This window comes from Simochromis diagramma, unplaced genomic scaffold, assembly GCF_900408965.1.
Source record: "Simochromis diagramma unplaced genomic scaffold, fSimDia1.1 OVJJ01000205.1, whole genome shotgun sequence".
NCBI classification, from domain to species: domain Eukaryota; kingdom Metazoa; phylum Chordata; class Actinopteri; order Cichliformes; family Cichlidae; genus Simochromis; species Simochromis diagramma.
Genome location: NW_024386782.1, coordinates 4,250,323 through 4,263,588, shown reverse-complemented (window position 1 = coordinate 4,263,588; position 13,266 = coordinate 4,250,323). Strand labels below are relative to the sequence as shown.

General features: G+C 42.1%; 1 protein-coding gene across 1 annotated transcript; it reads left to right on the top strand.

The window, feature by feature from the left end:
- The first annotated feature begins 785 nt into the window (after nt 1-785).
- Nucleotides 786-12,765, top strand: sec62 (SEC62 homolog, preprotein translocation factor). Its single transcript, XM_040017347.1, has 8 exons — nt 786-897; nt 5,543-5,651; nt 7,054-7,159; nt 7,713-7,902; nt 8,303-8,398; nt 8,650-8,710; nt 8,798-8,917; nt 9,826-12,765. The coding sequence occupies exons 1-8, from the start codon at nt 862-864 to the stop codon at nt 10,365-10,367; spliced, it is 1,260 nt and encodes a 419-aa protein (XP_039873281.1). The 5' UTR covers nt 786-861; the 3' UTR covers nt 10,368-12,765.
- The last annotated feature ends 501 nt before the right edge of the window (nt 12,766-13,266 follow it).

Here is a 13,266-nt window from a genome sequence, read left to right as displayed (position 1 = left end):
ACAGGAAGGGCAGTTGCCTTTAATTCAACCTCTTTAGTGTTTCATGAGTCATGACCTGGATGACTATACAATCATATAACTCCATCATCTATTGTCTGGTGGATGCAAATAGTTGCTGCAACAGTCAAGGCAATTATCTGCTCAATCATTTTCAAGCTGAAAAAAGTCATGTGTTGTTTTTTTGTGAATGGAAATGAGAAGGCTTTAGAGAAAAAGCTTTAGCTGGCAACAGTGTTTGTGTTCCACTCTGGGGCACTATACTTTTCCCAGTTTGCCGGGACTACATTCACATTATTCTGTTATCTTCTCCTTTTTTGGCAGCTCTGTTTACAGACCCTCACACCAGCCCATCTACCTCCATCTCACCCTGGCCCTAGCAAACTCCTCTGTCATACCATTACTCTGCATGTCCTCCTTCACTACATCCATGAATTTACTCTGTCATCTTCCTCTTCTCTTGCTTCCTGGCAATTCCAGCATTCGCCATCCAGTTTATCCACTGTCTCCTCTGCAAATGTCCAAACCGTTCAACCTGACTTTCCCTCCGATATGCTAAATTCTAATAAACTCGTCTCTTTCTGTCAGCGCCATCATCTCCAAACCATACATCATAGCAGGTCATACCATGTATTGTTTGTATCCAAATTCTTAATAAAAACACAATAGTTCTATGTAATAGAATTATCCTTATCGGTATTATATCTAATACTGTATTACAAATATATATTATTAAAATATTAAATGTATTAAATTAGATCTTGAATTTTATCAATGGGAAACGAACTTTAGGCTAGTCTCGCGATACTACGTTCTCCATGCGCGTGCGCAGCCTCGAGCACGGATGAGCTGAGTTGGAGGATCATGGCGGAGCGCAGGAGGCACAAGAAGCGGATCCAGGTAACATCAATTTAATTCATAAAAAAACCCCGGTTCCTGTGGGTCGGGGGGCATGGGTGAAAGTGGGCGCCGGTTTATGACCCACTGCTGGATCTTTGTTGACGGCAGCGTCAGCGCGGGATGCTGCGAGCAGGCGCCAGATGAAGCCAGAGGATGGAAACGGTAGCTAGCGTTAGCAGGCTAGCGAAAACAAACGATAGGATTTGTATTTTAACGCGACCTTTCCAAGCTGGTTCTTGTGTGCGCTCCCAGTAGCCATCATGTGTTTGTCTAGACTTCACGATTAGGTCGTTGTAGTGTCTGCTTAGTGGTTCCTGGGGTCGGTTTTCATTTTATCTTGGATTGAACTGGCTGGCTGCAAACGTTGGCTGGCTAAGCTGCGTCAGCTTTAACCAAGCGTGTTTACATAACGTGTGGGAACTTAATTAATGAGTCTATGCAGCGCATCTCCACATAACTGACTGTGCAGCAGACTGCAAATTAGATCGGCTCCAGGAGCAACAGTTTAGAGACGTTACAGGTCACGTTTGCATCACTTGAAATACGCCTGAGGTCATTGTTGGTCTGTTTTTCGTGTCCTAAACCAAAACTTCTCAGTTCAGATTTATTTATAAAACTCCTAAACATTAAAACGAGTCATTTCACTGCGATATATATAATAAAGTTAACACAGCAACCCCATTTGAGCCACACTTTGAGGCAGTGGGGAGGTAAAATAATCCTTTGAAACGGAAGAAAGGTCCTGCGCAGTGTGGACAGGCGGCGGGTCGGGAGAAGATTTGCATTGACAAACAGAAGATGATAATAAGCTCTTGGTAGGTTAGCGGGATCAGTAACAGTTACTCAGTAGGAAACAGGAGAATGGGCAGACGGGGGTGGGGACAAAATCACCTGAAAAGAACACAATGGGGCTCTTATCTAAGCTGGATAGAGGTACATGAGATCCAGATGTGCATAATCGCTATTTAGGGTTGTTTTTGATTTGGTACAATTGTATGGTCATACTAATAATTAAAAAAAAAAAAAGAAAAATGTTAACTAGCTTTGTCCAAGTTGAAATAAAGTTCATACAAAGAAAAGGTCCATTTCTTTAAGGTAAAAAAAGAAGAAGAAAAGTTTAATTCTGTTGTCCTGCAGTTTGCTTCACAAAGGAACTGGCAAGCAGGCTCACAACTATAAATGAGGAAAACAGTTTGGTTGGCTGTAGCATTTTTGTCCTGCAGCGTAAACCACATCGACTCCTGCAAGTATTTCCACTGCTGCTGAATTTAAAGCGGCTTAGCATATATGGTTAAATATGTTAAAAGTGGAAGAGAGCATGTTAAAATGAGAGTGCATATGATAATCTGTTGGAATATGTTGCGATGTAAAGAGCTCTTACATAAGTTATGAAAGACTTCCTCTATCAGTCCTTATGGCAGTGGAGCTGAATCAGTCTGTTAGAGAAGCTGCTGCTCCACTGACTGTCGGTGTAGAACTTGGACACAGCAAAAAGTAGTGCTGTGAACTAAGGTGAGCTGTTTTCCCTCAGTAATATAAATATTTGAGGGTCAGATCCCTCTGGGACTCATTTGCCAGGGAGAGAAGTAAGGAGCAGGCGACTGACTGATGGATTGGTGCAGCGTCTGCAGTAATGTGGATGTATTGGTCTGAAAGAGCTGCATGAGAAATCAACGATGTAGATTTGCTGGTTTATTCTCCATTCACACCCCCACTCATGGCTTGAGTTCTGAGTAGTGACTGAAAGAAGACATTGTAGATACAAACAACAAAAGAGTGTCCTCCAAAGACGAGCCCCTCCCAGATAAGCTTTGTCTTTCTAGAGGTTGTCACACTACTCCTCCATATCAATAGGATGCCCCCTGAGGTGGTTCGAGCAGGATGCCTCCGGCCACCTCCTGAGTGAGCTTTTTAGGGTATGTCCAGCCAGATTCCAGACCCCAGGGGAAGCTCCCAGGACACTGTAGAGCTTGAGTCTCTTGGCTGCCTTGCCCTGGAAGAGGTGTCTGCAGAGAAAGCGATGTGGCTACCTGTGCTTAAACTGCAGTCCCCCTGGCCTGGATTAGAAAGTGGACTGCATTGGATTATAGTGAGATGTATCTAATACTTAGATTATTTTCATCAGTGACCACGGGAATCAGTTTACAGTCTTGAACAGGTCCATCCTACCTGATAACACTCCATGTGTTTCAGCCAACAGCTCTATTACAGCACATTCTGTTATCTCATTTACGAGCCTGCCAGCCTGCTTTTTATTTTACAGCTTTCAACAGTCAGAATGTCCTGAAGCCAAGACTATTATGTCCGTATACTGGAGTGCTGTTTCCTCCCTTATACCTTGATTTAGACTTCTAACTTGCGTAGTAACCGGAAACCCCTTTAAATGTCTACACCGCAACCTTCCACACCATTCGAGTTGTTGTGGTATGCATCGGCCACACGTGCACGTCAGGCTACGTAGAAGGTTACAGTGTTGGGTTAAAATGAGTTTCCAGTTACAGAGTAACTTATGACATACATTACCTGGTGAAACATTATTCACACACATGTGGGGCATCAACCAGATGATGCCGTAGTTATCGCTTTTCTTTTTTTAATTATTCAAATGGCATCCCCATTGTGTTTTAATGTTGTTAAATGTATAAATATACGGCTTAAAATGTAAAGTGCTTTTAAGTACTGTGCAAAATGTTTAGGTAAAAAAATTTGCATTTTAGTTCTTCTGCAAAAATCAAAAGTAAATATCTTATTTTAGATTTCTAGACGTTTGTTAGTATCCAACTGAGTCTGTTAAAACAGCAGAGCAACAGGTAATTGTTGTCGGGAAACAACTGAGCTCCGTTCACATGTTCAGTATAATTTTGCACTCAATTTAAGTAGTCCTATTCACCCATTATAGTGTTAACCACAAATTATGCGATAGCTCAGACAGAACAGCACAGGAGAGAGGAGGGAGACAGGGAGAGCACAGACTCATCTTAGTGGACACAAAGGTGTGGGTTAGAAGCTGAACAGCTAAAAGCTTTTTACTATTTTTATTATTATTTTTAAAAACAGCAAACCGGAGCAGCGGGCTAATAAAGAACTTTAGGAAACTTAAGAGTCGTAGCTTTTGTCCTAAAAATAATTTAAACTCCCCAGTGCATACGTGTTCCTGTAAGCCGTGCTGCAATTTTAAGGTCTCTCAGAGTGTATCAGCAGTCCCTTCCAGATTTTCTGCAGAAGCACAAAGGAACAGGCAGGGTGAATGACCAAGAACATAGTGGAGCCTGTAAAGGACACATTTGGCTGGCTTTCCTCGAAATCAGATGACAGTGCAATGAAGACAAATCTCCAGTCAAAGAGAAGTCTGGACAAATGTGGCCCTTAATGCAAAACCAGCAGCCACAAAAGCTGAGGTGTGTGACTCACCTGTGTTTTTAAAAAAACAAAAAAAACAAAAAACAGGTAGCACATGGTCTGCTTTGTTCTTGACTTTATGGTTTCACAGCTTTACAGCACAAAGAGCCTGTGTTTTATTCTTGGTGTGGCACACTAGCAGTTAGTGTTTACATACTGAGAGCGGTTCAGTTCACATGGTTAACAGAGAACGGCTGATACTCCAGTGATCAAGCCAGGTAGATCATATAGACTGTGACGCAGGGGCTTCCTGTGTAGCAGTCTCAGGTAACTGAGCTGTGTGTGATGGATACCTGCTTCTCCAAACAAAGGCTTGTTTGATGGCTTCTTTTCCTCCTCACGTTGTGAACCGGAGCAGACTCGGCTGGGTGAAGCAGAGCTGAGTACCACTGGCGTGTTTTTCAGTGCTGAGCAGACAGTGCAGATGTTGTGATGAGTTGGAGGAGGGTCTGGATGCTCTGACAGATTTCTGCAGTTTATGAAAATCGCACTAAAAACAGACAGAAGCTCTAGAAGTGGAGAGAGCTTCTGCCTTGCTTTTAGTTACCTGTCATATATGATTACAAGGAATCTAGCTTTTAGTGCAGCTTGATCCCAGACACACTGCTGGTGTGTGAGCTTGGGACAGAGAGCATAGCCACAGATGTTAGCACCAGAGGTTGTGTTTGACCTTCTCATCAATGGTTTGTCATTCTGGCAGACAGAGTTGGTTTAAGTCCTGATAAATACGACTTTGTCACATCTGATGAGTCTATCGATTGGTGGCAGTAGCCCAGTTAACCTTACTGTATGAAAAATGAACATTTCTATTCAAGTAGAATCCTACAGCCAACTTCAAATGATGACTTCTATAACAGTGAGGGACACTGACCTCCACCACCTCTAAAACTGAGCTGACCATACTTGATGGGAAATACAGATGGGAAATTAAATTTATGGATGTTGCTTTTAATAAAATTGTCACATTTTCTTGTTAGCTAGAAATCTAGATCACAGGATTTGTGATATACGAGTGCATTGCTTTTACTGGCTCGTAGTCGGTGAGTTGGGAGACTGAACAGATTCATTTGATGCCAGTGTATCTATTCTCAGCTGAATTTCACAAAATATGTGAAATTCATAATTACAATAAATTAGGATAAGGATGTTTTCCTCTTGGTCGCTTGTCTGCATTTCTGTGCCAATTCCTCATTTCACCAGATGGGAAGACTGCATGTGACACGTTTTTTTCCCTCTGCTCTTGCAGGAGGTGAGCGAGCCCACCAAGGAGGAGAAGGCGGTGGCCAAGTACCTTCGGTTTAACTGCCCCACCAAGTCGACAAACATGATGGGCCACCGAGTCGACTACTTCATTGGTTAGTTCTGGCCTGAAGTCTGTGGCCTCTGTCTGCAGAACACACAGATGGAGCAGAGTCTCCGTCACAATTAATACAAACCAGCGCCATGTTGGATGTAGCAGTATTTGTGCGTCACGTTGGTAAAGAGCTGTGAGATTTTCCACATGTTTCTGCTGCAGTTTCACTCACAGACCTGACTATCCCACACAGTGTTTATGTTTGATTTGTTTTTGTAACACAGGTGAACCTTTTTGTCAGTTTTGGGAAGTACTGTTGACTCAGTAGTTGTAGGTTGTGCAGGTTGTGACTGCTGAGGTCAGCTTTTCCTCCTATCTCATGACCTTACCAGTTCTTACCTTTGCTGTGGGCTACAGTAGCTCCAGGGCCCAAATGAACATGTTTGAAATAACAGTGTGGCCTATAGCTCATGTTGATTCCAAGATAAACAGCAGCCACTGTCATTACTAAATGTCATCTAATTTTCTACTAGGCCAAAATCTGCAGAGTCAAATGGAAGGTTTGGACTCAGTGGCCACAACAGTGCACAACATTCAGTGCAGTTTAATATTGCACTTGTTTTTTTGTGTTTGCCTCTATTTATTACTCTACCTATTTATTTCTGTGTGTTTTTACATTTCTTTATGCATATAAAGCACCAAATCACAACAACAGTCGCCTCACAGTGCTTCATATTTTAAGGTAAAGCGAAAACCCCAACAATCGTTTTGCAAAACAAGGGGGAAAGTAGGCATGACTCAAACCAGATTAGCTCAGCTTTCACTTCTGTTGTTAGAGGAAGGACAAAAACAAAGATGTTTTGGGCAAATTAATGTATAGATGTATGACCTCACATCTGTTCTCATTAGGGGTCATGAGTGCATGGATATCAGGTGAACAGGTAAAACTATAGTAAGACTGAACATTTGCCTGGTTCTGTATCCCCTTTTTAACATCTTCATAGTTGTTTTTTTTTTTTTCAAGCTGCTTGATAGATAGATAAAATGATGAACAGGAGCCAATATAATTACACATCACTTTTTTTTTTTTTTTTTAATAGAAAAGGGATTTATCATCTGAATCTGCGGCTTCTTTCAAATTACTCTCTCAAAGTGACCAAAAAAAGTCAGCATTTAGAAGTTTTTAGTGATGATTATGTTGGGCTTCTTCTCGGGTGCCTCATATTGTGTTGATCAATAGCTTGGAAGCAGAAGTTAAGACTGTTTAAGGCTTTGGAGTGTGAAAAAATAAAAATCTATGTACTATTTCATGTTAAAGGCCGTCCACATCACCGATGCATGTTGTTGTTGTGCCTACTGCTCTGTCTCGTATTGTGTTTATTAATACGTTGAACAGTCCAGAGAGTGTTTTGTCATTTCAGTACACCTTCAGTGCTGTGTGTCTGTTGCATCTCCTCATTTAGCCTCCAAGGCTGTGGACTGTCTGCTGGACTCCAAGTGGGCCAAAGCCAAGAAGGGAGAGGAGGCTCTGTTCACCACCAGGGAGTCAGCGGTGGATTACTGCAATAGGTAGCTGCCCCGTGGAACACATCCTACCACACAAGCTAGGTTTTTTATCACATAACAGTGTATTTTTGCTTCCAGCACTGGCAGTAGAGTTACTAACATGTGGGGTTGCAGCTAACCCTTACTATACATATAAACAAGATGGAAATAACCCCATACAGTAAAGAAGAGCTCAGTGAATACAAATACCAGTGCAAAGGACTAACAAGTTTAAGTAGTGTTTATTTCCTGTATTTGTTACATCACTGATGATGATTTCTTTATTTTGTCTAATATGTTAGAAAGTTAAAAACACCTGCAAATACTTAAATCTGAGAAGCTGGAACCGGAATAAACTTTTTACAGAATTATTTGAATGATAAAAAAAAATGCTGAATAACTGATAAAAAAGATTATCCATATGCTTATATAAAACCTTTTTATTAACTTAACTATGTTTCCATCTAGCACAGTTATCAACTCTTGTAAACTCACCAGTCGTTTTACTTGTCGGTGAATCACACACATCGGTATTTACAGCCTTTCATTATCTGATGTCCTCTTTCTCTATTTGTAGGCTTCTAAAGAAACAGTTCTTCCACCGAGCTCTCAAGGTGATGAAGAAAAAAACAGAGAAGGACACCAAGAAAGAAAAGGAGAAGGAAAAGCCCAAGAGTGACAGCAGCAAAGAAGAGGAGAAAAAGGGGAAGAAGGAGAAAGAGAAGAAGAAAGAACCCGAGGCAGTTGAAACTAAGAAAGAGAAAAGTGTATGTGACCCTCTGAATACAAAATGAAATGTGCCTTATTCACTGGGATAATAACAGTTTACCTTCAGCTGCTTGTTCCCAGGTGGAACCAAAGTTGCATGTTTGTTTCGAGTTACCTTGACCCAGCTGATGGGATCATCCTAACCTGACAGTAAATGGGCGGATATGTTGACTCTGAGAGTTTAAAGTGCGCATAGAGACAGATCTGTAGACGCCCTGGAAAGACGCCCAGTTCAAAGTCATATTTACATGGTGTCTGGTCTATGTCGGCAAAGAGAAAGCATGACTAAGCTGAATGTTAACAACATACCCTGACAATTTAAACTCCACACTTTAAATTAACTTATAACGGTTCAAACAAAGTATATTTTTTAAATGTACTTTTGATTTGATCGGACAGGATGACAGTCCTGGGACCCCCAAAAAGAAGAAAGAGGTGAAGAAGAAGTTTAAATTGGAGCCTCACGAAGATCAGCTGTTCCTGGATGGAAATGAGGTGAGTACGTAAATGGTAAATGGCCTGTAATTTGTATAGAGCTTTACTTAGTCCGTAAGGACCCCAAAGCACTTTACACTACATTCAGTCATTCACCCATTCACACACACATTCACACACCGGTAATGGCAAGCTACATCGTAGCCACAGCTGCCCTGGGGCGCCCTGACAGAGGTGAGTGCGTTTGCAGGATTGTTAAATCTACACAGGAAGTGCTTGTGAAGTATTCAAAGCGTGCCTCTCTCCTGCAGGTGTACGTGTGGATTTATGATCCCGTCCACTTCAAGACGTTTGCGATGGGTCTGATTCTCGGTAAGTCAGCGGAGTTCTTCTCCTCGACTATCAAAAACAGAATGAAAGAGTTATCTGACACGAATTTTCCTGGTTTTTGTCTTTCAGTTATTGCGGTGATAGCGGCCACACTGTTTCCGTTGTGGCCAGCTGAAATGCGTGTTGGAGTGTATTATCTAAGTGTTGCAGCTGGCTGCTTTGTGGCCAGCATCCTGCTTCTAGCTGTCGGTAAGTGCAAACAGTAATAAAATCATTGGTCCGGGCAGGGATGTGATGACATTTGTGCCAATACATGTTGTAGATGAGACGCATTTCCACAGCTGAAGACTGTGTTCTGTATTTATTTAGTGAAAACTGTGCCATATGTCAGAGGGAAATCTCCGCAGTTCCCACCCTTTTTCTCCACTTTTGCAATGTAAAAGATATTCTATGAAAAATTAAGGCAGCACATGAACAATTTTAAGTTGGATTTCTGCTGAGATAAGTAGAGGATGGTTCAGGGTCAGCTGATCCAGCAACTATAAGTTTTATCAAAAAGGAAGGTTTGAAGTTTAATCTTAAAAGTAGAAGGTTCTCCCAAATCTAGACTGGGAGCTGGTTCCACCGATGGAGGGGTCTGAAAGCTAAAGGCTCTGCCTCCCATTCTAATTTTAGAAACTGCAGCAGAGGATTGAAAGGGATTCACAAAATAACCCATGGGGACCAAAAGCGGGCGGAACCTGATAATAAACTTTTCTTAGCTTCCAGGAGACTGATTGAGGCAACTACCAATGAGAGCGCAGGATACTGTAAATGGTCATATAGCCTGTTAGTAAATAGAATATAGGGTTGCCTAGGCAACCGTAGCCTGGTGTGTCTGCAAGCAACCAGCTGTCAGCTTTCAGTGTGGACACAGCTTAAGCCTGCAGTCTGAGAACAGTGTCTCATTAGGTTAATATGATACTGTGAGGTCTTTAAGATAAGATCAGGCCTGATCATTCAGGACTGTATGAGGAGAAGGACTTTAAATTGTGGTTTTAACAGGGAGCCAGTGATGAGAAGCTAATGAGGGAGAAATATGGTCTCTCTTTCTCCTCCACTTTTTGATGCCAGGTGTGTGTTAAGTTTATCTCACTGCTTGGTTCCTGTCTCCTCAGCTCGCTGCATTCTCTTCCTCATTATCTGGCTGGTGACTGGCGGGCGCCATCACTTCTGGTTCCTGCCCAACCTGACAGCAGACGTTGGTTTCATCGACTCGTTCAGGCCGCTCTACACCCATGAATACAAGGGACCTCGAGGCAGCGAGAAGAAGGGCACAGACAAGTCAGACGAGAAGGACGGCGGCACTTCCACCAAGGCTCAGAGGTCAGACAGCGACGAGAAGTCGGACAGCGAAAAGAAGGATGGCTACGAGGAAGAGGAGGAGGATGAAGAGGAGAGTAAAGAGGTAGGGCGGGAGGAGAGTAAGGAAGCGGAAGGGGAGGGAACGGAGGAACGCCAGTCAGACACAGACAGTGACCGCCGAGAGGATGAAGGCTCACAGCACAGCAACGGAAACGACTTTGAGATGATCACCAGGGAGGAGTTGGAGCAGCACACAGAGGAGGAGGAGGAGGAGGAAGAAGAGGAAGATGAAGAGACACAAGAAAGGAAAGAACGGTTTGTGAGTGAGACTAAACCTCAGACTGCTCAAACATAAACTTCTTCCAATCCCATCACTCTCTACTTCTCTCTGTCCTTCCCTCCCTCCCTGCTGTGATCCCAAGACCTGCTGGTCCGGCCTCTCTGAGGCCGCAGAGAGGTTCCATCTCTTGTTGTTGAGATCTTCCACTAAAGTACCGAGATAGACGCAACACTGAAAAGTTAACACCCACGACAATGGGGAAACAATGTTTAAAAAGAAGCCTTACGGTGGATCAGTTTTCTCCCACCCAAATGTTATTTATGTATAAATGAAACTGCCACCGGACACATTTGCCTGAGGAATCCATCAGACCAGACCTCCTCCACTTTTTTCTTTTTCTTTGTGTCAGTTCAAACCAATGTCTCTTATTTATATCCCATCAATGGATTCATTTGGATGTTTTGTATGTGAGGTCAGACCTAGAGCCTAGGTATGAGTTTAAAGAACGATGGTGTTAAACTGACCAGTAAATAAAACACGTTCTGTTTTTTGGCCACCTTTTTGTCATAGGAGCTCTGTATTGTCGGTATAATCCACGGTAGTTCTGGAGAAAGCCAGGAAGCCACTGTTCTCTCACATTTTGTGGTAATTTAGCAAGCCAGCTGTGCCAGGAGCGGCGAGTCTGATAGCTTTCTCAGGCAGCAAAATGACCAGCGGGTCAGCTTTGAAACCTGAACCTCACCAGATGGACCAAAACCTGTAGTTTACTCAAAAGAAAAAAATAAGCAAATCAACTATAATGTGGCTGGATGGAGCTTCTGGACAGCAGAGCGTTCAGCTCTTTGAGGTACTTGCTATTTTCAGCTTTGGGGTTTTTTTTTTTTTGGTTTTTTTTTAATGGCTTATGATCATAGTGCAATCCTGTACACACTGTGTGAAGTACTTCTAGTTCATGTTTAATAATGTGGGACTCATCTTTAACAGTTAGTGTGAGCAACTGGGATGCAGGGCCTACTTCACTGAAAACAAAAATTGCAACATTTGCTGTACAACTAAAGCAAGGAGAGGTAGAGTCGGCTCATTCATTTGCAAACAGAACCAGATAATAATGTTACGCAAACTCTAGTGCCAAACACAGCTCACGACGACGCACGCTTTAAGAGGGAGAGCTGAGCGCAAGGCGCGTTCGGGTCAATTAGTTTTGTTACTGTCCTGTCAAACTCAACACAACTTTCACAGAGAAAAAGCACAGCACGGTTGTCGTTAGTGTGCAGCTAAACAAAGACTTGTTGGTCTCAATGAAACCGTTTAAAGGCATTTGCACTAGACTCCAACCATGTCGGTCCCCGTCTCGTCTCGCACAAGCCGCCACACAGCAGTTGGCGGGCGTCGCTTTGTGAATCCAGCTGGCGGCTGTGGTCCCACTAACCGTGGTCCAAGCTGTTCCTTCACGTTATCTTCTGGCTAGAAATGTCTTAGATGCTGTTTTTAGTCATAGCGAGAAGTTTATTTCAGAATATAAAATAGAAATGTATCATTTATAAATGGATTCTATTGATATATCAGATATATGCATTTACTCAGTCTAAGAATCAAAGTTTGCCCCTGCTTTTCTGTAGGAGGTGTAACTTTAATCCCCAGAGTATCTATTTTTGTTTTTAATATGATCATAAAGTGTACTCATTATTTAAAGGTAACAACAGTGGGAGTCTATTAGATATCAGCATTTTTATCTGTCTTTTTTTTTTTTTAATACATTTGCCACAAAACTGTTGAGCTTGTGACAAGGTGGGTTAGTTGTGTGGTGCCATGTGTCTCACAAACAGTGGTCAGTCATTAACTTGAGGTTTGCGTAACACTAACAGTGACCTGCCGGTTCCCCACACACTCTGATGAAGTAATATTTTAAAATAATCCACACAGCTTTCTCTACAACTCTTTTAGTTTCTCCTCTAGCCTTTGTAGTTTGTTGCGTTGTCTGCTGTACTTCCATTTAGCTCTCTAATGACCACGATGTCGTCTTGTTTATGTGGTTTTTTTTTTTTCTTCCCCAGAAGGGGTAGTGTCCTTTTTTTTCCCCCTTCCTGAGTTGCCAGTGTGTCAGTGGCTGTTCTCTGAATATTGGCATAAATATTTCACAAAAGAGAGAGCAGGGGAAAAAAAGATTCTCCCAGTTGTTCTTGACTGTTGCACAGTATCGGTCCGTTGTATATTGTAGTATTACTCTATGCTGCTGCTGCTTCTCATCACGCATTTCCGGGAGAAATAATGAAAGTGGAAAAAAACTGTAAAACCTCCATGTTTTATCTGTGGTCAAAACAAAAAAAAAGTGTCTTTTGATCACCTAGTTGTCCACATTTGGATTGATATCATTCTCAAGACTGTCTCCTGCAATATTGGAGTATAATTTAATAAAATTGGATGTCTGGAAATATATCTGTATCTTATCATTGCAATAAAAATATAGAAAGCACAATGAGCACTGTGATTTTGTTTCTAATATTAGATCTGTGACCACCAAAAACAAATTTTTTTTAAACTACAATTAACGCCTCACATTTCGTCCCCCACAAATATTTGCAATACATGTAGCAAAGGCACTGATTAATTTAAAATGTTTTAGTTTGGCCCGTCTCTTCTCCTCTTCAAGAACTTTTGACTTCTGGACAGATTATAGGGCAGTGGGGGATTTTTGTGGGATTATTTCTTCAATGTCCTGCTCTGGCCACTCGTTTGAATGTGTGACTCCAACTCAACTTGTCCCTCAAACTACCTGACCTTTGTGTCAAGTATCATTGGAGCGAGTAAGCACTACAAATCAGGGACAGAATGGCTTTTTTTTTTTTTTTTTCACAGATTCCAGAATTTCCAAACCCAAAGAGGGACTGCATTCCCAAGGATCAAACTTCTTCGGTCCTGCCATGAATCTTCTAAGAGAGACCTGAAAGGACCTAATCTGATTGTACGTGCCAGC